Source organism: Jaculus jaculus, chromosome 4 (genome assembly GCF_020740685.1).
Source record: "Jaculus jaculus isolate mJacJac1 chromosome 4, mJacJac1.mat.Y.cur, whole genome shotgun sequence".
NCBI lineage: Eukaryota > Metazoa > Chordata > Mammalia > Rodentia > Dipodidae > Jaculus > Jaculus jaculus.
This window is the reverse complement of record NC_059105.1, coordinates 100,621,992-100,648,241: the sequence shown is the minus strand read 5'-3', so window position 1 is coordinate 100,648,241 and position 26,250 is coordinate 100,621,992. Positions and strand designations below refer to the sequence as shown.

The 26,250-nt window shown below is 37.2% G+C and overlaps 1 protein-coding gene across 2 annotated transcripts in view; it reads right to left on the bottom strand.

The window, feature by feature from the left end:
- Lrp1b (LDL receptor related protein 1B) overlaps positions 1-26,250 on the bottom strand; it is a 2,087,209-nt gene that overhangs the window by 616,234 nt on the left and 1,444,725 nt on the right. For both annotated transcript variants that reach the window (XM_045147485.1, XM_045147484.1), the window contains one exon: positions 1,419-1,559. In XM_045147485.1, the coding sequence (XP_045003420.1) occupies positions 1,419-1,559 (141 nt within the window). The remainder of the gene's footprint in view (positions 1-1,418; positions 1,560-26,250) is intronic.

The following is a 26,250-nucleotide window of genomic DNA, read 5'->3' as shown; positions in this document are numbered from 1 at the left end:
TTTGTACTCCAACTTGCCATGCCTTCCCCATCATGATGCATTCTTTTGGGAACTGTAAGCTGAATTCAACTCTTTTTCTTCCATAAGCTATTTCTTGTCAGGTATTGTGCCCCATAAATGAGAAAATAATTGACAAACAACTCTAAATAAAACTAAACCCAATGTGTCAAAAGAAAGGAGAAAGAAAACATGAGAGTAGAAGAGGGAGAAGTGGAAGTAGTTGGGCAGAAGTAGATCAGCAGAAGTGGAAGAGACCTAAGTATGAGTATTGGGGTTAACTGAATATTGGCTCATGATCTACTAGAATGAAAAGTCTTTATATTCAACTCATAGCTATGTAAAGTACATATATTCCAAAAAAGAATGTTAAGTGCCTAGGAAGGAACGTAGATATGTATATAAGAGTTCTGGAAGTGGGGTATCTTATTAATAATAACATGGATCTGTAATCATGTAGGAGCCTCCAATCTTTTTTTTTTTAATTTTTTCACAAAAAAATAGATTTCCTTTGTCTCTAGCTAGTGAGTAAGGATTCTAGAGAAAATTCAGAGTACAGGATAAGCAAGAACCCGTCTGTTCACTCTGTTTCTTCTTGTTCACACAGGCGTATAGTACAATTAATGTCACCAGTAAATCCTGCCTGTTTCATGGCTCCCACTTATCTTCTGAGTCTGTTGATTTCCTGGTCTTCCCTCTACTCTCCTCTGCCCGCCTCTTCTTCAGATGATTTTTTTTTTTTTTTTTTTTTTTTGTGTCCTAATCTTTTCTTGAATATTCTTCTTAGAGGAAATGAATATGAATGTAAAGCTTTGCCTAGCAGAGAACAAAATCCTGAAATAGAATGCAGAGCAAGGATTTTTCAGGAGGAGGGCTTGCTAGGTCTGTGGATCATGCAGGAGAAACATAGACAGGACAAGTAGGTGTGAGCTGTGTGAGCTCCTCGATGGCAGTCCAACTGCCAGTTGGACAAAGTAACAAATTCACCTATGTAAACCATCTGTTAAGTTTTCTCCTTATTTTTCACTGCACACAATTTGGACAAACAAAAACAAACTGCAAAATGTTGACAGCCAAGCAATGTCATCTTACAGACTTGAAATGCTAATGTCAATACAGTCTCTTTGAAGAACTATAGTCTTTCCAGCTTCTGAGCCTATTGACATATACATTTTAAAGGGATATTTTTTTCTTATTTCTACATGAGAACTAAAAGGGAATCCCTAGAGAAAATTGGCTAAGGTTTTGAAAGCTCATTATATACTTAATGCTATACATATTTCTTTTGCAGAATCAAGCAGGCTTTTGTCTTCATTTTTATTAGAAACTAGAATACATTCTATTGTTTAACCGAGGAAACAGTATGAAAACAGAACACTGTAAGTCATAGCATGGCATAGGTTTATTTCATTGATACTTGCCTTGCTGTGCATCTTTATCGTACACCTTCATGTGAACAACCCCAGACGTCTTGTTGCGTAGGATGGTGGGGTTTCTTCCATCCCTTTTGCTACAGGTTCCCAGCTGAGCTAAGTTTTGGTCTGCCCACCAGAGTTTCTTATCTAGAAAGAAGAAGTGTTTTTTTTTTTTCTTTTTTTCTTTTTAATTCTCAAAAGAGTAATCTAATCTTATTAACAAATATGAAAGCTAATAAAATACAATACTTACTGATTGCTTTTGTTATATTTCAGATGGTTTGTAAAGAAAACACTGAAATCACTTTTACTTTTGAAAATGTAAAATGAAATCTAATTAATGAAAGTTTTTACAAATAACCAAAAGAAAATTTAGAAAGAATATTATCAACATAAAAATTGAAGAATTAAATGACTTGGAAAGTAACAGAAAAGTAAGTACAATTTTACTATATTAAATTAAGACCTGGGCATGACAACTCATGTCTGTAATTCCATTACTTGAGATGTTAAGGCAGGAGGAATGTTGTGACCTCAAATCCCACTGGAGCAGCATAATAAGTTCCAAACCAGTCTTGTGTACAGAGTAATCTTGTCTTCCGACCACAAAAAAAGGTTTAGGAATAATGTAAATGATTCTAATTTAATTTTTCATACTAAGAAATTAGTACATGGTATCTACCTGACCAATATGCACCACCCAGACAGTTTGTTAAACAGTAGGGCTTAGACAGCTATGGTGACCTGAGATCAAAGATGAGGGTAAGCATGGGGGATACTACTATTGATAACATTGTCTTTGGTAGTATGTTGTTATTATGTACATATCACTTCTGAAGTAAAAGTTATAAAAATATTAAGTTAAAATAAAAATGGTTAGAACAACTGAAAAAAAAAATTAAAAAGTATAGGGTTCAGAGCCAACTGGGCTGACTTCATTGATTCAAGAAAAAGAACAAAGTGGAATTTTTGCCTTAAAATTTTCTGAAATAAAAATATGTCACAAATCTATCTCCTATTACAAAGGATCATTCACTCAGAGACAGGTGATTGAATGAAGTAGAAAGCAAAAACAAAAGTGAAAATCTAAGAAGCTTTGCCTAAGAACGCCCCTAGCTGAATGTATCACCTGTGAATGAGAACTCCCTCCTGGCTCACCCTGTAGGATCCAGAGTTCTTAATAAGAAACAGCCTGATATTAAACTAATGAGAACCAATGAGACAAGAGGACTTTCCAGGTAAATATCTGCAAATTCTCATGTGTTAACCAGCTAAAACCATAACCCAGGACACCACCCCTTCATATCCAAATATTTTAACAAGTCTCTATGGAAAGGCAATAGAAGTTTTGTTTCTGGCCAGGCACACTTGTAGTCTTTATACTCAGAAGCTGAGATAGGAAGGTCTTATGCAGAAGGCCTAAGCCACTTAGTGAGACCTACAGACAAATGTTTCTTATTGCTCCAGGAGACCAGGACACATACTAGAGGTTTCTTTCCTTCCTAGAGCACTAGAAGGTAGTCAATTGTAGCAAATACTGTTTACATGACAGCCATATTTTTTTCTTTCACTATGGACTCATTTTAACCTACAACCCCAATGGCACACAGAGCCCTCTCTATGACTGCCTGAGCTGAGATTACCAGGGATACCTAAAGTCAGACAGAGTAGTGCAGGGTTAGTAAAGGAAAGGGAGAAGGGACTGAATACCCAGAAACACAGCATGGAGACTATAACCAATAGCATCAGGATTTAGACAACAGGCATCTGACCAGTAACCAGAATAAATCTGAGACCAGAAGCATCATGGAAAAACTTTGATAAGTTATTTTAGTTGTCTAAATTCATACCCTTAATCATCCCTAAAGCTAGGTTAGACAACTTCAAAAGCTCTCAATTATATTCTACTTCAAATTACAAATTCTCTAATATTTTTAAATCACAACATAAATGAAATTTATTTTATTTACTGATTGTTTTTTTAAAAATCCCTATTCTCATTATCACATAAACTTCATTTACTTATGTATTGATTTAGTTAATCTTGGGTGTCACTATGGTATGGGTATGTCACCCATGGCTCAATCTGCTGAAATTCAGCTCCATAAAGATGAAGTTTAAACAGATATGGTGTTCAGAAGTGAGGCTTTGGAGAGGCAATTAGAATTATATGAGGTGATTATGAGGTCCCATGATTGAATCCTCATGGGAGAAAGAGAAAGAAGAGAGCCTCATATGCTGCCCAGCAGTATCATGAGATCTTGTCAGCAATAAGGCCATCAGGTAGAGCTTCTCAACTTTGAACTTCTAAAACCTGAGCCAGTATAACCTTAATTTTATTAAAACTTACCTTGTCCATATTATTGTGTTATCAGGAACACTTAATGGAATAATATGGGCATATACTAATTGTAAAGTAATATCTTAAGAGGTTAGAAAATAACAGAAAACTAAGAAAATAAGTTGACTGCTGTTATAGACCCTATGTTCTAAATAAAAATATTTGAAATATGTTAACAGAGAGAAAAAAATAAATGCAAACAGTTATTACTGATGTGAAGAAATTAGACTGGTTTCAATTATTTCTTTCCACCTAGATGTACATGTCACTAAAGCATACTTCAGCAATATCTTTGATCTGCTGCTTCTTGGTGCTGCTGCCTCACTCCCACGGAAGCCAGACTTTGTATTTCCTTGTTGCCTTCCCTCTGCTACACTTGTGCCATTATTGCCTCTTTATCCAAAGAACAACGCTCCTGGGATTAAGACCCTGTCTCATACTTTCCAATATTCTGCAGTGCTCCATACTCTTTTGAACTAAATATGATGTCCATATTCCCCAAATATCTTTGGAACTAAAGGGAAAGATATCACTACAAAAATATTCACTAACTCATAACTTAGGAAACATTTAAGTAAAGCCATCCCTCCCATCATCTGTGGATATTAACTATTTTCAGTAAAACTGGGTCCCTACTGCTTGCTGTTAGTTTTGTGCCTGCTTTTTTTTTTTTTTTTTTTTTTTCCTGGTTGCTTTGTTGTCTTTGTCTCTGCTTCGATGAATGGAGGCAGCATCTACCATGGATGGAACCTCTCCTTGGATCTGTACCCTTAAAACAAATTCCTAAAGAATGTTTGGTTTGGATGTTCATCGCAGCAATGTGAAGCTAACTACAATCCACACCCTCAATGTGAGTGTTGCTGTGCCATCATCAAAGACCAGAATGGAATAAAGGGGAAAAGAGAAGAGTCCATTAGAGTGTGCATTTTTACTCTTTACTCTTTGTTTTCTGAGCATCTTGTAAGTATCTCCTTCCCCACCATAATGGACTATTGTTGTAAGCAATTATATGATTGGGACTATGATATGACATTCAGAATTTTACACATATCTTACTACTCTAGTGTGGAGCTAAGATTAAGAACTATTGCTTGGGCTGGAAAGATAGCTTAGTAGTTAAGGCATGTGCCTGCAAAGCCAAAGGACCCAGGTTCATTCCCCAGGACCCATGGAAGCTAGGTACACAAGGTGGTACATTTGTCTGGAATTCATTTGCAGTAGGTGAAGGCTCTGGCATGCCCATTCTCTTTCTATACACCCTTCACCAAATAAATAAAATAAAAAATGAACCATTGCTTAACTGCTAAATCATGAGACCTTAGACAGTCCCTATTGCACTTTTGTGAAGAAGTGGCAATCCAGGTCTATATCTCCATTATGCAAAAATAAAAGGTTTCCCATTTGGAGAAAATTATTTAGCCCAATGCTTTAAAGAAAGAAATAGCCAGGGGATTACTTCTCTCTATGAATATATAGTGTATGTGTTTTAAATGATAGACATACAATTTATAATCTTTACAAAAATGAGGAAATATCCAAGAGGCAACTAATGAATATAGTTAATTAAAGAATAGCTCCTATATGATAATTTGCAGTATCTAGATGAAATAACTTTATAAAGACAGAGGGTTCTTTACTTCACAACTGCAGAAACTGTGAGTTAAAATAACACTGATCTAGCTCCTTGGCAAAGCTAAGCCTAAAGCTACATCACGTCATGACAGAGAACAACAGCAGGGCATACCGTATGAACAAGAATACTTGGCTGAGAAGATGGCTCAGCAGATGACAATTTTTGCTACACAAGTATGAAAGCCTCTAATTTACCTTGAGCTTGGTTCCCTACCACTCATGTAATTTGCTGAGTGTGACCACACATTCCTGTAACCAATACATGTGAGAAAAGGGCATATGCATCTGCACATACATGTGTATATACCACACATATGCCACATTACATGTCCCGTATACATGCAAAATAAAGAAAGGAAGAGAAAGAGAGAGAGAAAGAAGACTGCCTATAGCTCAAGACAGAAAAATGAGATTAAATGGGTGGAATTCGTTTCACTTATCATTATTATTGTTTATTTTAGCAATACTATTGCTATAACTCAAACTTCCCAGAAGAATTCTTTTTTGAGGACAATGTTCCCAATGACTCAAAAACTTCTCATGAATCCCACTTAGAAGTTTTGTAACACTTCCCAATACTGACACCATAGGGACCAAGCCCCCAACATAGGGACACTTGGGAGACATCCAAACCACTTCTCAACCATAGAAGATACAGCAGGATCAAGAGTCCAAATCAAATAGCTTAGAAAAGAAAAATACTTAGAGCAAATAAAAACAGCATAAAAGATATAAACTAAAAAATAAAAAAAAATATCCTTAGAGATATAAAATAAATTACATGCTAGAAGCATCACTAGGAGGATATAAAGAGGAAAACTGAAGGCCTTTAGAGATAAAAGATATTATAGTATAAATACAGTTTGTGATAGAAAACACAGAGGGTAAGAAATCCTTAAAGAAATCAAAAGAAAGAAAGTGACAAAAGAAACAGAATAGATCAAACTTCACTGTCTATATTTTATGTTTGGAAAAAGATAATTAGGAAAATAACATTATATTACACAACTGCAGGATGCCAGTTTTTAAATTGAAAACCACATTTTTTTTCAAAATGAAGGTTGAAGAAAGCAATTCTAAAATTTTTCAGAGATTAAAAGTAGTTACTGACTAAAAATTATAATAATAAGGCTGGAGAGATGGCTCAGCTTTTAAGGTGCTTGCCTGCAAATCCTAAGGACCTGAGTTCTATTCTCCAGCACCCATGTGATGCCATATGTACAAGATGGTGAATGTGTCTGGAGTTCATTTGCAGAGGCAAGAGACCCTGGCATACCTATTTTCCCTCTTTATATTTGCTTCTTTCTCTATCTCACTCAAATAAAGAAATAAAATATGTTTAAAATTACAATAACAAAATAACATGTTCTTCTCAACTGCTAGTTTACAACTTAAAAGTCAACTATGACTTGGAGGATCTGAGAAAAAATGAAGAACTAGGAGTCAGAGAATTCCAGGAAAACCCTATTAAAGACAGGACTTTAGAGAGATTAAAATTTCCAATCTCCAAACAAGGAAAAATTATCTATAACCCTTTAAGTTATCTACATATGTATTCACATGTATCCATATAAGAAAAAAATACCAAAAGTAAGAGTCCAGACTTGAGTTTCTAGCCAATGCCTGGGAACTTGGGGAGTGGGAACTCTCTATTTTATGCATAATTGTCTACTTCCTCTTAGCTGCATGCTTTAAGGGTCAAATAGTTATTTTTTTTAAATATAGACATTCAGTTCCACATTACCAAAATAAAAATCCCTTTTATTTTTCCCACTTATGTTTTTTTTTTTTTTCAGTAACCTCTTCACAGTGAAATGTTCCTACTAGTTAACAGATTTAGATATTAGTTTACTTTTCTTTCTTTCACAACCTCCACTGCCTCTCCTCACACTAATATAAACTGAGCATCCCCACTTCATATTTCATATTTATTAGCTCTTTAATCTTTTACTTCCTCACTTTCCCTACATAATATGCTGAGCTCAAGGCCTCATCATAGTTTATTCTCCAGGATGCCATTGCTCAGGAAACAATGAAGTGATGTCTGAAACTACAAATCTAAGTGTGTCATTCAGTCTCCAGTGAATTCCTCCTGCCAAATCCCTTGGCATGGCAAAGTGGCAAACCATGTGTAATTTACAAGAGTAAGATATGTTACTGTCCCCTGTGCTTCATGTTACAGGAACACTGAGTTAAAATCAACTCCCTATTTTCCAGGGGTCGATAAACCATGATAAGACAAAAGATATATAATACTCAAAATACACCTTATCTTCAAGAAAAGTAAATAACATTTTGTGTGAACTACAGAAATTTCTATATATGTTAATGAATCTATTATTTGTAATTACATAGCAACCATTTTATCTATTGCCACTAAGGACTACCTTTCCACCTGGACAGTCAGAGGTTAACATTTCTGCCCACTGCTGTCACTCAGTCTGTTAACTGGTCTTCTGCATGGGAGCCTTTCTCTGCAATTTGTCTGAAGCCCAAAGCAAAAATATGTTCCTGGTGGTATTAAATGCACTAGAGGTTTATTTTCATATCAATAGCCTAAGACTTTTTAACTGAGTAATTTGGAGGACAATGAACATAGAGAGCATTGCAGAACAAGGACCAGAATTTCAAGCAACGCTTATGACTATGAAGTGACAGAAATGGTGCTGAACCCTTCTGATTCAGAGCTGTACTGAAAGATCTAACTCATAGAGAGCTAAGGGACATTCTGGGGTTACACACAGAAAAACATGACAATGGTAGTCAACTTACTTTTCAATTTGATGGCTCAACTGTGTTGCTAGCAAACCAGTATTTGTACAATAATGATGAAGAGAATGGCAGTGAGAGTGAAAAGTTGAATGCCAAAAACAATTGACTTATTTATTGTATATTTAGAAATAGAATTCAGGTTTGTTCAGTTAAAATAAATAGATCCTGCTTGCTGCTATGAGGAAAGCTAGAAGCAAGAGCATATTTAACTCCTGACTTCCATGTCAATGCACTAACATATAATATGGGTATTTTTGAGTGGTGTCCTGAGACACAAGTATTCTTATTTTGGCTCTTGGGTGGGCAATAACTTGGGAGTTAAGATGCAAGAAAACTCAGTGGTCCCTCAAAACTTCTACTGAGTCACAGGCCTCCAGAGTCTTCTCATGAATTTGACAAATGAAATCCACAGAAGAAAAGATTAGAGCTCAGAAAAATTTTATAAGATTGTAGGTAGAACTTAAGAGAAAAATGGAGAAGAGAGCTCTTGCCCAAAGAGGCAAGATAGGATTTGAGAAGCCCAAATTTCTTTTATCATTACTATGATGTCTTTATCAAGAATTCTAAGATGTAGCAAACAGCTTCAGGTTCACTGAATGAACTTCCAGACCAAGCACAGTTATTCAGAAAGGAATTTATTTTAGTTTACAGATCCAGGGGAAGTTCCATAATGGCAGAAGAAGCTGACCTGGTTTCACAGGAACAGAAGAGAGAGAGGAGCACAAGCCCAAAGCCAAAAGCCACATAGCACAGCACACTCTTCAGGAACTCTAGCTAGCATACTTTGCATATCTTTAGATTGAAATCTCAAAGCCACCACCACACCGTAAGATCTTCCCAGTGATGCGGCCTCCAGCCAGGTCGCTGCAGATGCAACCTTCAAACTAATAAAAAACTGAATATACCGGAGGCCATCTATTCAAACTACCACATAAGAGCTTCTTTCATGTGAGCCCTTGGTTACATTCTAGGCCCCTGACACGAGGTGTCTGGGGTTAGATTTCTGGAGAAGAGCTTGTCCTTGGGCCTACAGGGGAAAAAAGTAGGCCATGTCAGAAGAAAATATGTGTTTTTGTTTTTATAAGTCTTAAAATATCTCCAGAGGATGTGAGTAAATGCTTCCATTCTTATCTCTTCCTTTCCTCAGAGAGCATTTATAATTTGAAAAATAATAGATTCCAAGCATTGGATATAGTTGTCTGTGTCCCACAAGGCTTTGTGTACTAAAGTCCTTTCCCAATTGTGAAATATTAAAAGTGTAGATACTTAGTTTCACCTGGTTGATTAGAGGAGGGGATTGGGAAGCAAAGTTTGGAGTAGATAAGTCCATTACAGTGAGGCCCCATGATTGACTATTGGTGTCTTCAGAAGAATGGGGAGAAGCAGCGTATATGTACACACATATGTTTAATTTTTCCCATGTGATGCCTGTCACTCTTTTGTAACTCTACTCCTTTTCTCATTGTGCCTCAATGTACTTAGAAGCCTTATGTACACTGCTACATCCACCTTCAAAAAGTGGGTTCAGGAGCCAGGCGTAGTGGTGCATGCCTTTAATCTCAGCACCCGGGAGGCAGATGTAGGAGAATTGCCGAGAGTTCAAGGCCACTCTTAGTCTACAGAGTGAATTCCTGGTCAGCCTGAGCTAGAGTGAGACCTCAAAAAAAAAAAAAAAAAAAAAAAAAAGGTGGGTTCAGATTTCTAGAATTGGTTCAAATAATACCAACTTTTGGAAGTTTTGCTAGTACCCAGGAGGGAGGGTGACTTGCCTGATCCTTTGTGTAGTTTTGTAGCACAGGTTGAATTCTATGAAAACATTCACAGCTTTAACAGTATCATTTGCTATGTCTATCTTCTTATTTAGAAGATAAGAGGATGTATAGGAAATATGGTGTATTACAACTTTCCTGCATGCATACATCAACTCTAGAACCTGAGTGGCTGCTTCAGTATTGATTAGAGTCATAACATCAGATGAGAAGGCAGCTTAGTGACCCACAAACTTAGCTTGCTGCCTGTATTTGATAATCACCCTCTGGGAGATCTGGAGCATCTATGTCCACTGTTAGTTGTAGTATCTTCATCCATGACACTCATATACATGAATCATGTACCAAATAATGTAGATGTCATGGACAATAGTTGGTATGTATACTGAAGGAACAAATGAATGAGCCAACCAAAAATCTGAAATCACTCCTAACTATATTGATTTTATTGCATAAACAATTCAGAAAATACTTCCACACACTATTCAATACAAATGTGTAGAATTAGTTTTGCAAAAATGCTCTTTATATGATTTTACACAATTTCACCAGTTGCTACAGATTGTATGTGTTTCCTGGAGTGCTCATTGCTGAGAGTTATTGATCTATTATGCATTGGATTAAACTTCTAGGCCTTTCTGTATAAACTTGTCAGTGAAAGTGATCAGAGCATGTCATCACACAATGCCATTTTGGGATTAGAACTAGAAGTTCCTGATTAGAAATTATTCTACCCTGATTTTCCAACTTTATGGTAAAGCAAAAGTGTTCCATATTCAGCAGAAATAGCATGTAAAACTTTGCATATAAAACTTTTCCCAGGGCTGTGACAGGAAGTAAGGAACTCATCCTGATGTGGTGTTGTGGGAAGTGAGCTATTGCTTTTAGTCACTCACATGACCATGAAAGGAAACACCCACAGCATATTGTGTTGATAAAGTTTTCTGTTCAGTTAGTTAGATGTATATGGTGGTTTGAATCAGCTGGTCCCCATAAACTTATGTGTTTTGGATTATTGATCCATACATGGTGGCAACTTGGAAGGTACAACCTTGCTTTAGGTGTGTTGTTGAGTGGGCTTTTAGGTGTTACAGCCAGCTCATCCTTGAGAGAGTGTACCTCACTTTGGCTGTTCTCTTCCACTTCCTGTGACAAAATACTATGACTAGTCACTGCTCCTTCCATACCTTGTCTGACATCTAGAACCTTCCACTCAAAACTGTAAGCCATTTGTTCAGGTATTTTTACCCTATGATGAGATGGTAACAATAACAAAAATTTGGTACCAGAAGAGTGGGTCATTACTGCTATACTTTTGACTAGGTGGTTTTTAGCCTTTTGGAACTGATTTGCTAGAGTATCACGAAAGGATTTTGAAACCTTGGACTAAAACACAACTTCCAGCACTGTAAGAAGGCTTAGTTGGACTGACTTCCAGCCAAGATGGCAACCGCCTATCTGCACTGCAAATACCAGGGAAAGAAAGGCAAGAAATCAAGGGTTACTAAGGTCTTCTTGTCAGTGGGAGGGCACAGCGGGGGAAAAACAGAGAATCACGGATCCCCTCTCAGGTGGGTAGTCTACACCACGCATACAGGTGCCATGCCCCATGCCCCAAGCAGCTGTGCTCCGATCACACACCCGCCAGCCCACGGCACTGTGCTCCCATCGCACACCTGTGAGGACCTCTGCCACTGTGTTCCGATCGTACACCCGCAGGGAACTCCACTGTTGTGCCCTGATCAGGCAGCCGCCAGACCCACCACTGCTGTGTGCTAATTACGCGCCTGCCGTCCAGCCTCTGCTGTGCTCTGATCCCATGCCCACTGCAGCTGCCTATGCACTACAATTGCACGTGCAGCAGGACCAGACCCACAACAAGGGCCACACAAGCCCAGACTGAGTCACAAGTGCCAGCTCAGTTGCTGTCCCCTACCTGTCTGTCGCCACTCATCCCCCACTCCCCTGTGGCGGGAGAGCGCAGTCTGTTCAGGTCCCAGTGTTCTCAGCCAAAGTTTGGGCAGCTTCAGGGATTGCGACCTCAGCCCCCCTCTAAGCTCAAAGGCAGGTAGCTTTGTTGCATTACTGGGTGAGAACTCAGGAAACTTTGGTGCTCCTGTCAGGCAGGAGATAGGCAGCTTTGGCAAGTGAGAGCCAAAACCCAGGCTGCTTGGAAACTGCCCCAGGCTGCCTTGGATTCTCACTGAGCTAGAGCCCAGGCTGGTCCACCCACCCACCTGTCCATACACTGTCATGGGTAGACAACAGTGCAAAAGAAACAACATGAAAAATAAAATGCAAGAAAATCCAGATAGATCACCCAGTCCAACAAGGATTACATCCACCAAAACATAGAAGAGTTGTTAGGATCAGAACATCAAGTGGAAGCTATGAGCAATGAAACCCTGAAAAACCTACTGTGAGAATTTGCAGGAAAGCAACAAAGAACCAATAATCATGTGGATGCTACCATCACTAAGCTAGAACAATATGATAAAACATTGGAAGAAATTCAAAGAGAGTTAATAGGGTTGAGGGAGAGGGAAAAAAAAGACCTTAAAAATCAGCTGGCCACACTAAATGAAAACATAAAGAAATGCAATGATGAATTCCAAGAATCATCAAGAATATCAGAAAATGAGATGAAAAGGGAGCTAGACAGAGCAATGGAAGTGATACATAGAAAAGCAGAAGAAAATGCAAACTTAATTGAACAAGTCCAAAACTCTCTAGAGGCTCTCAAGAATAGAGTCAGTAAAGTGGAAGATAGAAACTCTGATCTGGAAGACAGGATGGAAGAAACAATTCGAGAGCTCAAAAAATTCAATAAGTTCAAAAGTTCCTGTGAACAGAACATGAGGCAATTGTGGGATACACTTAAACGTCCTAATATCAGAATCATTGCAATACCAGAAGGAGAAGAACTTCAGAGCAAAGGCATGGAGAACTTATTTAACAACATAATTGAAGAAAAATTCCCCAGTCTCTTAAAAGAAAGGCCCATCAAGATACAAGAAGTGAACAGAACTCCAAACAGACTGGACCAAAGGAGAAACTACCAAGACATATTATCATTAATACTCTAAACATTGACACCAAAGAAAAAATCCTAAAAGCAGCTAGGGAAAAACAGTGCACCACTTTCAAAGGAAACCCCATCAGAATTACTTCAGACTTCTCAATGGAAACCCTGGAAGCTACAAGGGCCTGGACTGAAACTCTCCAAACTCTAAGAACCTATGGCTTCCAACCCAAACTACTGTACCTAGCAAAAGTCTCACTCATAATAGATGGTGAAAGAAAAACTTTCCATGACAAAACTCAGCTTTACAATAATATGAACACAAACCAAACCCACAGAAAGTATTCCAGGAAACTCTCCACAGAGAAGAAACAAATAACCAAACATAAATGCCTACAAGAAGCAGATCACAATCACCAAACCCAGTGTAGACACAAAAAAATTCAAATTCCATGAAAACACCTTCACACATCTACAACCACAACATGGCAGGGATCAAATCCAATCTCACAGTAATGACTAAATATTAATGGCCTTAATTCACCCAGCAAGAGACACAAGCTAACAGGGTGGATCAAAAAATTAGACCCCTCAATCTGCTGCCTTCAAGAAACTTACCTTACCACTAAAGACAGAAACCTCCTCAGGATGAAAGGGTGCAAAACATATTCCAAGAAAATGGGAATAAGTAACAAGCAGGTTTAGCTATATTAATATCAGAAAAAAAACAGACTTCAAACCAAAAATAATCAAAAAAGACAAAGAAGACTACTTCCTACTTATCAAGGGAACAATCCATCAAGAGGATATTACAATCATAAATCTGTATGCACCAAACGCAGGGGCACCACAGTTCATAAAACAAAACCTACTTGACATTAAAACAGAAAAAACCACCAACACCATCATAGCTGGGGACGTCAACACAGTGTTATCAGTAATAAGACAGATCATCCAAAGCAAAACTATACAGGAAGTAAGAAAGTGCAACAAACCATAGAACACTTAGACCTAATGGATATCTACAGAACTTTCCATCCCAAATCTATAGACTACACATTCTTCTCACCAGCCCATGGAACATTCTCTAAAATAGATCATATACTGGGTCACAAAGACTGCCTCCACATATTTAGGAAAATTGACATAATTCCCTGCATGATATCAGATTACAATGCTATATTGCTAGAAATCAACAACAAAAGACCAACCAAGAATCCCAACAGCACCTGGAAACTGAAGAAACAGCACACTCTTAAACAATAAATGGATAGTGGATGAAAAAAAAACAATGAAATTGCAAAATCCTGGAATTGAATGACAATGAGAACACATCATACCAAAAATTATGTGCCACAATGAAGGCAGTCCTCAGGGGAAAATTCATAGCACTCAATGCCTTCATAAAAAAAAAAAAAAAAAAAAAAAAAAAAAAAAAAAAAAAAAAACCAGGAAGATCTCAAAACAACAACCTAACCATCCACCTTAAGGCACTGGAAAAAAAACAAGAAAAATCCAACCCAAAGAACTCCAGAAGGAAAGAAATAATTAAAATCAGAGCAGACATTAATGAATTGGAAAGCAAGGAAACAATTAAGGCAATTGACAAAACAAAGAGCTGGTTCATTGAAAAAATAAACAAGATTGACAAACCTCTGGCCAATTTGATCAAGCAAAAGAAGGAGAGGCTCCAAATTAACAAAATTCAAAATGAAAAAGGAGAGATCACAACAAATATAAGTGAAATTGGGAGAATCATCAGGACTTATTTCAAAAACCTGTACTCCAAAAAACTGGAAAATGTGGAGAAGATGGATGAATTCCTGGACGCATACCATCTACCAAAGCTAAACTCAGAGCAGATTAATCATCTCAATGAACCCATCACACTCATGGAGATTGAAAAAAGTAATAAAAAACCTCCCCAAAAAGAAGAGTCCAGGACCAGATGGATTCTCAGCCAAGTTTTATCAAACCTTCAGGGAAGAATTCAAACCAATCTTCCTCATTGTGCCACACAATTGAAGAACAGGGAAAGCTACCCAACTTGTCTATGAAGCTAGAATCACCCTAATCCCAAACCAGGCAGAGATGCCACAAGAAAAGAAAACTACTGGCCTATTTCCCTAATGAACATAGATGCAAAAATCCTGAACAAAATATTCACAAACCAAAACCAACAACACATCAAAAGGATTATCCATCTTGACCAAGTGGGATTTATCCCAGGAACACAAGGGTGGTTCAACATATGAAAATATGTCAAAGTAATACACCACATAAACAAGCTTAGACATAAAAACCATATGATCATTTTGATAGATGCAGAAAAGGCCTTTGACAAGATGCAACATCACTTCATGATCAAAACACTGGAGAAAATCAGCATGGCCAGTTCACATCGTAACATAATAAAGGCAATATACAAAGCTCCAAAGGCCCAAATAATACTTAATGGAGAGAGAGTGGAGCAATTCCCATTAAGATCAGGAATAAGACAGGATTGTCCTCTCTCACCTGTGCTTTTCAATATAGTTCTGGAAGTCCTAGCTCAAGCAATAAGATAGGAGAAGGAAATTAAAGGGATACAATTTGGAAAGGAAGAAGTTAAGTTAGCTCTATTTGCTGATGACAAGATTGTATATGTAGGAGAACATAGATACTCCATCCCAAAACTCCTGAAAGTGATTAACTACTATAGCAAAGTAGCAGGATACAAAATCAATGCACAAAAATCGGTAGCATTTCTGTATGCCAATGACAAAGATGCAGAAAAAGAAATAAGGGACATAGTCCCATTTTCAATAGCAACAAAAAAAATAAAATACCTTGGAATAACGTTAACCAAGGAAGTGAAAGATCTATACAATGGAAACATAAAATCACTCGAAGAAATTGAGGAGAACTTGAGAAGATGGAAAGACCTCCAATGCTCCTGGATAGGCAGAATTAACATTGTGAAGATGACTACCTACCAAAGGCAATATATAGATTTAACATAATTCCAATTAAAATCCCTACAGTGTTTTTCACAATATAGGCTCAAAAAAAGACATCTTCAACAAATGGTGCTGGACAAACTGGATAACCACATGCAGGAAACTAAAACTTGATCCACACATTTCACCATGCACTACACTCAAATCCAAATGGATCAAAGACCTCAACATAACACCAGAAACTCGAATACTACTGGAAGAAAATTTAGGAAGTACTTTCCATGATATAGGAATGGAAAAAAGTTCCTGAACAAAACCCCAGTGGCTCAGGATCTTAAACAGTCACTCAACCAATGGGATCATATAAAGCCTCTGCAATGCCTTGTTCTCCCTTGCTAGCATGAAACTTCCCCTCCCCTCACGATTTTTAATTCTTAAAAAAAAAATTTTTGTCTGCTTTTATTTATTTATTTGAAAGTGACAGACAGAAAGAGAAGGAAGCAGAATCAGAAAGAGAGAGAGAGAGAGAGAGAGAGAGAGAGAGAGAGAGAGAGAGAGAAGAGAGAATAGGTGTGCCAGGGCCTCTAGACACTGCAAACGAACTCCAGATGTGTGTGCTGCCTTGTGCTAACATGAGTACTGGGGAATCTAACCTTGAACCAGGGTTCGTAGGCTTCACAGGCAAGCATTTAACCACTAAGCCATCTCTCCAGCCTTTATTTTATTTTATTTTATTTTATTTTATTTTATTTTATTTTATTTTATTTTATTTTATTTTATTTTTTTGAGGTAGGTTCTCACTCTATCTCAGGATGACCTGGAATTCACTATGTAGTCTCTCTCAGAGTGGCATCAAACTCATGGTGATTCTCCTACCACTGCCTCCTAAGTTCATGTATTGAAGGTGTTTGCCACCATTCATGGATCCCTCAAGATTTTAAGAGAAAATAAAACTGTTCCTTATATCAGCTGGTTTTGTTCATGTGTTTTATGTCAGCAATGAGAAGATAACTGTTACAGTGTATTAAACACATCTTTTATATATATTTTCAAGTAGTTTTGTGTTGATGAGAATATAATCAAATCATAAGAAGAGGAACATTTCAATTTAAAAAGTGTTGAGAATCAACAGATACAGGAAGAATTCTCTGCCCTTCTCTTTTCTGCCTATAGGCATGATAAAGTTCCTTTGGTGAAGATGGCATGCAGTTCCCATGTGTAAGTGTTCCTTTCTCCCACACAAAGAAGAAAAGAATGTCTTATTACTAGGGAGTTATCATTGACATAAGTGCAAATAAGCAAACATTAAAAAAACCTCAGGTTCCATTACTTCTAGCATATATATCTTACTCATTTTCTCATCATAATTTATCATTGTTTGAAGTCTCAAACTTGTTAAAATATTATGTTAGTCTTCAGTTCTATCCAATTCTCATATTAACTGAGATTTCATTCTTGTCTGTGAATCCCATGCATTTTATATAATAAAGATTTTTTGTTTAATTTTACTTTTCTGTAGTTTAACTGCCTTGTACTAGTTTATTTACATTCTACCAGGCATTGAATTTCAGAGAGGAGACAATGATTTTCTACTATGACATGTTTCTTTATGTTTGAATGAATTCCTTTTTTCTCATGAGGTCACACTTTATTTTGTGAAAATTTTCGTTTATTGGATTGGAGAGATGTCTTTCCAGCTAAAGTGGTTTCCTGCAAAGCCTAAGGACCCAGGTTCAATTCTCTAATACCCACATAATTGAGATATACAAGGTGGAACATGCGTCTGGAGTTCATTCTCAGTGGCTACAGTTCCTGGTGTGCTCTCTCTCTCTCTCTCTCTCTCTTTCTCTTATGATCTGTCTCTCTCTTTCTCAAATAAACAAATGTTTAAAAATAATTTTGTTTGTTGTGCATAATTGAGAACCAAACTCAGGACCTTATGTTCTTCCCCCTGTGTTTTCAGAAACATAACACCTCTCCTATTTATCCTATTTATTAAGTTATCCAGAATGAAATATTCCATTTGTGACAATCAAATTTTATAAGTAATAGTGCCCAATAAATAATAATCATTAAACAAATATTTTCTATACTTTAATACAAAATAAGACTTTATTTTCATGTTATAGTCCTGATTTTCAGGTTTCGTGGAACTATACAAATAAGCAAATCTTGAAATTAAGCAGTAATGATGGGGAAGGTTCTGAGCATTTTGTCATTCTGAGTGAACTCAAGAAAGATAGGCACTTATAACCATGCATTTTAAATGGGAGAATGTATATAAATATCACTGACTTCACCAGAGGAACTAATGTAAACCAGGGTATCATCATCTCTGGAGAAGCTGCTGCTCATTACCTGGGATGCACTGCCCTGTCATGGAACAAAAACATTGTCTCCTCTCTGAAAATAAAAAAGAGGAATCCACGAAGTCTTAACCTAGAAATAACTTCATCTGAAAGGGGTTGAAACTCTGGATAACTATTTAGTTGGATGATAATCATTTCTATAATCCCATCTTATAAAGAATGTAGCAAATGTTTAGGTATGCAAAATATCAAAATATCTGCATGCAGGGCTGGACAGACAGCTTAGCTGTTAAGCACTTGCCTGAGAAGCCTAAGATCACTGGCTAGAGGCTCAATTCACCAGGACCCATGTAAGCCAGATGCACAAGGGGGTGCATGTGTCTGGAGTTCATTTGCAGTGGCTGGAGGCCCTGGCATGCCCATTATCTCTATATATATCTGCCTCTTTCTCTATCACTCTCAAATAAATAAATCAAAATAAACAAAAAAAATTAAATAAAACATCTGCATGCAGAAGGTTGATTTTTAAACATTAAAATACTGTCACATAAATGTTATTAACCTCAAAAGTAAAACATGTAGTACTGAAAGTGAAAGGCAATTTTTAAATACAGTTTTCTTTAAAACATGTTGTATATTTCAACCTTTCTTGATTAAGCATTAAATTTTAATTTTACAACAAAAATTCTTGGCATCTATATTTCCTTTGTTGTTGCTAGTCATTATATTTTATTGCAGTTTGTTTTACTATCACTAATTATATAATGGCAACTTTGAATTCATTTACTCAAAAAATCATATATTTCTTGAATATTTTTTAAATTCCAAAGGTGAATAAAGAGCTGCCATTTTATTCAGTTTGAACACACTATGTATAATATTATGTTTCAATATTTTAAAAATTTCTTTAACTTGGTGTTCTATCTTGGATAATTTAATATGCACTGAAATTGCTAAAATATGAATGCTACCATAGTTAATGCCAAACTCTTAACATTGCCAAATAATTAATATTGTAAAGTTCACAGGATAGAAATATATATGCATATAAATACCAATATATTACCAAGACAAGGGTAAATAATGAACACTTTCACAAACACATGGTTTGTGGTGATCTCATTTTCCATGTTTTATCTTTTCTATGTCATTTATTGTGATGTTTGTTCACTTAAAAATGAAAACATGGAGCCAGGCATGGTGGTGAGCACCTTTAGTCCCAGCATTCGGGAGGAAGAGGTAGGAGGATCACTATGAGTTCAATGCCACCCTGAGAAAACATAGTGAATTCCAGGTTAGCCTGGACAAGAGTGAGGCCCTACATTAAAAAACTTAAAAAAGAAAGAAAGAAAGAAAGAAAGAAAGAAAGAAAGAAAGAAAGAAAGAAAGAAAGAAAGAAACAAAGAAACAAAGAAAAGAAGACATGTAAAACCTTTACATTTAAGCATAATTTTTCATAAATATTCGGAGAAAATTATGCAATTTAAAAATCAAAGTCTACATTATTCTTCTTCTACCTTCGAATACTGTCAAATTGCATTGGATGGGACCTTCACTACCTTGAATATACTCTTGAATCTGAAAGCAAAAAGGATACTGTTGAACTGTTTTTCTTTTCTTGAATGAATGTCACCATATAGTCTTTTGTCTTATGCTTTATTTTACCATGAATATTGTTTAAAAGTAATTCATTTAATGAGGAAACATGTACGCATCCTCTGTAAAGAAATTCTAAATAAGTGTTGTCTTATCTATATTATATCTTCACTGCCTCCTCAATTTCTTGCCTGTAACTCCAATAGGTAACAAGATGATATATTAGGAATAAAACATAACATAAAGCTCTTTAATTAAAAAAAATAACTAAATTTGCAGATAGACACTGCTGTCATATTAGGAGTTTTAAAGAAAATCACCCTGAGTATACACAAATTCTTTCTTTTTTTTATAAAATGTTGAAGAACGTATAATAAAGATTTTACTGTAATTAAAATCAAAATCAATTGCATAAAGTTCTGGGGAGCACATTTGTGCCACAACATATGTGTGAGCATCAGAGGACAACCTTGGGTCTGCTTGCCTTCTACCTGGTTTAAGGCAGAGTCTCTTAATTGCTGCTGTGAATACCAAGTTTGCTGACCTATAAGCTTCTGGGAGACACTTTTCTAAATGTCACATAACATCAGAGGCATGCAAGGATTACAGTTGCCAACCTGTGTCCAGATTTTAGTGTGTGGGTTTAGGAACCCACGTACACACACTCATGTAGCAAGCACTTTATTCATTGAGACAGCTCTTAGCCCACCCCAAGTTTATAACTTAGACCATGGGGTTGGAGAGATGGCTTCATGATTAAGGTACTTTGCTTGCCCTGTAAAGCCTAAGGACCCAGGTTCAATTCACCAGTACCCACATAAGCCAGATACACAAATAGCACATGCATCTGGAGTGAGGCCCTAACATACCTACTCTTTCTTTACATACCTCTCTTTCTCTCAAGCAATAAATAAAATAAAATATTATTCCACTTTTAAAAATAAAAGGTGGATATGAGGTGCCGAAGAAATTACGAAGTAGGTAAGAACATTTGTCTCACAAACATGAGGGCCTGAAAATTGTCTGAGTTCAATCTCTACCACCCACATACAGTGTAGGCAGGTACACCTGTCACCCCACATCTGTGGGGGGCAAAGATCTGAAAATTCCTTGGTCTTCCTTGTCAGCCTGCTCAGAAATTGGCAGCCCAAGGTGTAGTGAGAAAGAGAGGTTCTTTCTCATGGAAATATGGAGGAATAGTAACAGAGGAGGACTCTCAATCTTCCCTTCTGGCTTACACATCCATGAACCTGGGCTGTGTGCATCTATGCATACACATAATCCATACACAATATACACATATAGTATATGTGAATATGCCATACTTAATTTATCTGTATTAAAAACTACAGAGAAAAAAATATAATTAAAAATGCAGTTAATCACTTGAATACACCTATCACAAGCATGGAGAACTGAACAGTTATCAAAAATCTCCCAAATAAAAAAGTCCAGGCCCAGATGGATTCACTGCTGAATTTTACCAGACCTTCAGGGAAGAACTAACGCCACTGCTTCTTAAGTTTTTCCATAAAATATAAAAAGAAGGAATCCTACCAGATTCCTTCTATGAAGCCAGTATCACCCTGATACCAAAACCAGTCAAACATAGAACAAAACAAGAAAATTACAGACCAATCTCCCTCATGAACATAGATGCAGAAAAATTCAACAAAATATTGGCAAACAGAATACAATAATATATTAGAAAGATCATTCACCCTGACCAAGTAGGCTTTATCCAAGAGATGCAGGGATGGTTCAATATATGCAAATCAATAAATGTACTACATTATATAAATGGACTGAAGGACAAAAATCATATTATTATCTCATCAGACGCAGAGAAAGCATTTGACAAAATCCAACATCCCTTCATGATAAAAGTCCTACAGAGACTGTGAACAGAAGGAAAATATCTAGGTATAATAAAGGCTGTTTATGATAAGCCTACAGCCAACATATTACTAAATGGGGGAAAACCGTAGGATTTTCGACAAAAATCAGGAACACGACAAGGGTGTCCATTGTCTCCACTTTTATTTAATATAGTACTGGAAGTCTTAGCCATAGCAATAAGGCAAGAGATGCACATAAAAGGTATACAAATTGGAAAGGAAGAAGTCAAGTTATCATTATTTGTAGATGACATGATTCTATATATAAAGGACCCTAAAGACTCTACATACAAACTGTTAGAAAATACCTACAGCCATGTAGCATGATACAAAAAACAAAAACAAAAACAAGAAAAAACAAAAATCAGTAGCATTCCTATATGCTAACAACAAGCATATAGAGGATGAAATCAGAGAATCACTCCCATTCACAATTGCATCAAAGAAAATAAAGTACCTTGGAATAAAACTAACAAAGGAAGTAAAGGATGTCTACAATGAAAATTATAAATCACTCAAGTGAGAAATTACAGAAGACACTAGGAAACTGGAAAGCATCCCTTTTTCCTGGATTGGAAGAATCAATATTGTGAAAATGGCAATCTTACCAAAAGCAATATACACATTTAATGCAATCCCCATCAAAATTCCAAAGGCATTCTTCATGGAAATAGAAAAATAATCCAAAAATTCATTCGGAATCACAAAAAAACCTCTAATATCAAAAATAATGCTGAGCAACATAAATAAGTTGGGAGGTATCACCATACCTGATTTTAACCTATACAACAGAGCCATGGTAACAAAAAAAGCATGGTACCATCACAAAAGCAGACATGTAGATCAATGGAACAGAATAAAGGACCCAGGTATAAGTCCAGGTAGCTATAGCCACTGGATATTCGATAAATATGCCAAAAAAAACCCATTGGAGAAAAGGCAGTCTCAGCAAATGGTGCTGAGAAAACTGGATATATATCTGTAGAAGGATGAAAATAGATTCTTCTCTCTCTCCATGCACAAGAATTAAATCCAAATAGACTAAAGACCTTAACATCAGACCTACAACTCTGAAATTGCTAGAGAAAAAAGTAGGGGAAATCCTTCAACATATTGGTCTTTGAAATGACTTTCTGAATATAACCCCAATTGCTCAGCCAATAAAACCACAGATTAACCACTGGGACCTCATGAAATTACAAAGATTTTGTACTGAAAAGGACACTATGAATAAAGCAAAGAGGCAACCTACAGAATGGGAAAAAAATCTTTGCCAGCCATATATATGATAGAGGATTAATATCTAGGATATATGAAGAACTCAAAAAGTTAAACAATAAGAAATCAAACAAGCCAATTAAAAAATAGGCTGTGGGGCTAAATAGAGAGCTCTCAAAAAAAGAAATACGGATGGAATATAAGCATGTAAAAAATGTTCTACATCCTTAGTCATCAGGGAAATGCATATTAAAACTACATTGAGATTCCATCTCACTCCTGTCAGATTGGCTACCATCATGAAAACAAATGATCATAAATGCTGGCAAGGATGTTGGAAAAGAAGAACCCTTCTACACTCTTGGTGGGGATGCACTCAGGTCTAGCAATTGTGGAAATCAGTGTGGAGGTTCCTAAGACAGCTAAAAATTGATCTACCATATGACCCAGCTATAGCACTCTTAGGCATATATCCTAAGGATTCATCCAATTTCCTTTGAAGTACATGCTCAACCATGTTTATTGCTGCTCAATTCATAATAGTTGGGAAATTGAACCATCCTAGATGTCCCTCAACTGACGAGTGGATAATGAAGTTGTGGCACATTTATACAATGGAGTTATACTCAGCAGGAAAGAAAATGAAATTATGAAATAGCAGGAAAATGGATGGATCTGGAAAGGCCCAGAAAGCCAAGAGGTGCATGTGCTCCTTCATATGTGGATCCTAGCTATAGATGATTGGGCTTCTGTGTGAAAAGGAAAAAACTCAGTAGCAGAGACCAGTAAGTTGAAAAGGAGATATAAAGGGAAGGGAAAGGAAGGGAGGAGGGTACTTAATAGGTTGGTATGGTATATATGTAAGTAGAAGAATAGATTAACAGGGGTGTAAAGGCCCAAAGTGAAGTCAGGGGAAGAGATTGAGAAAGCAAAGGTGGATGGAGGGTTAATGAAAATCTAAGAGGATGCAAATAAATCATATGTAATCCTCTGGTTTCAGACAATGGAACACTCAGGAGCCATAGATCATTGTTAGAAATTTTTCATTGCCAGGAATGGTATATCTCCAGTGAGTTGTTGGCCAAAGAGGTCCCTGATGCCCCCAAAACATTATCGGCCATTGCCAAGGCTCTTGGATTCCCACCAGGAATAGATGGTAAGACCCTATTCCTGAAGACTCTGTATACTTGGGCTGCAAGGCCACTGAGAAATCCTGCTTGAACTGAGGAGGTAACCTCCTTCATGTATACAAGCTGACAGAAAGCTGAAAGAAGCCAATCTACATGTAGTTCAATGGGAGAAAGAGATACCACCAGTGAAGATACTCAACAGTGGACATTGCAAGCCTTATAAATGGCCAACCAGGCCAAATGTGCCAATGGGTGCAATAGTGGCACGTCTATCATGGTAGAAACCAACTGCCTTCCAATTGGAATGGAGGCACCCTCCATGGGGGAGGGGATACATCCCTGATACTGAAAACTTAAAACAGGGTTAGTCATGAGCCCTAGGATTGTAACATCTGCTGATGTCTGGATAAGTGTGTATACTATGCTTATCAAACTGTCCAGTAAGCACTTCTCTTAATATTTATACCCTTATATTAACACTATTCTCACTTTGGGTAGAAAATATTCTCTTTTCAGATGGCAGTGACTTTGGGATGGCTCAGAAGGTATCATAGTGCTGAAATGATGTGACTGGAGTACTGAGTAACATCTTGATCACACCTTCCACAAGGCTCAGGGTCTAATGGAAGAGGTGGTGGAAAGAATGTAAGAGCCAAAGGAAGGGTAGGACTCCTTACAACGTGCTCCTCCAGACACAAAATGGCCTGCATATCCATTACCTCACCATGCTTGACACTATCTAAACAAGACCATCATAAGAGGAGGAAAAGATCATGACATCAAAATAAAAGAGACTGATTGAGATGAGGAGGGGATATGATGGAGCATGGAATTTCAGAGGGGAAAGTGTGGGGAGGTATTACCATGGGATATTTTTTATAATCATGGAAAATGTTAATAAAAATTGAGAAAAATGCAGTGTTTTAAAAAGTTACATGTAACTATGGCCTTTTCTTTTATCCTAGCATAAGCTACATATAAAGACATTTATTTAAGCTACATAATATTAAATAGTCTTTTAAAACCATTTTATATTATGCTGATAAAGTTTAGAAAAAGGAGAAAAGAAAGTAAGATTAAACATATCAATACTGAGTGACAAAATACTTTTTAAAAGCTAAATCTAGATTACTCTATCCCCAGAAAATCCTGTAATCAATGTTATCTGGAAAAGCATAGTTTAGGTTGAATAAAATAATCCTGAAAATAATCTTGTCTCACTGGCTAGTTTCAGTTTGAAAGAATAGGGCTGGAGAGATGGCTCAGTGATTAAAGGCACTTGCTTGCAAGGCATGCTGGTCTGAGTTTGTTATAAAGCTAAGTGCACAAAAAGTGATATGCGGGCTGGAGAGATGGCTTAGTGGTTAAGCGCTTGCCTGTGAAGCCTAAGGACCCTGATTCGAGGCTCAGTTCCCCAGGTCCCACGTTAGCCAGATGCACAAGGGGGCGCATGTGTCTGGAGTTCGTTTGCAGAGGCTGGAAGCCCTGGCGCGCCCATTCTCTCTCTCTCCCCCTGTCTTTCTCTCTGTGTCTGTCGCTCTCAAATAAATAAATAAATAATTTTCAAAAAAAGTTTTCTTTTAAAAAAAGTTATATGCATCTGGAGTTTGTTTGCAGTGGCAAGAGGCCCTGGCATGCCCATATGTATCCTCTCTCTCTCTTTCTCTCTCCCTCTCATCTATAAATTAAAGAATAAGATATTTTTTAAGTAGAAAAGAAATGTCAATCAGAAAGAGACAATGTGGGGAGCCCCTCGGCCCACATGGCCAAGGCCTATGGGGAGAGTACCCCTGGCCAAGCCCTAAAGATGGTGCCTGACGGAAGTTCAGTGCTTGGGACAAACAAGTCCATATTTGTAGGAGTTTGCCTTCTCTGCCGCTCATTGGTTTCTGATGCTCATCTGGAGGGGTTGCGTGGCCTGGAGTGATTGGGCGGAGTGAGTGCACGAGTGAGTGCGCTTATAAGGAATCCCCGCCCGAGGCTCGGGGGAGATGAAGCTTGAAGCTGCCTGAATAAACTGCTGTAAGAAGAACTGGTGGTTGTGTCTTCCTTGCTGGTCGAGGCGGACGTGACAAGTGGTGGCCCATACGGGGAACCCGACTCCCCCACCGAAGAGTTCAGAATTTACAACAGTCAGGGGTGTGCACAGGGTAAGTCCCCGATAAGTTGGGCTTACCACCCCAGGGTTTGGGGACGGTCCTCAGGAAAATTA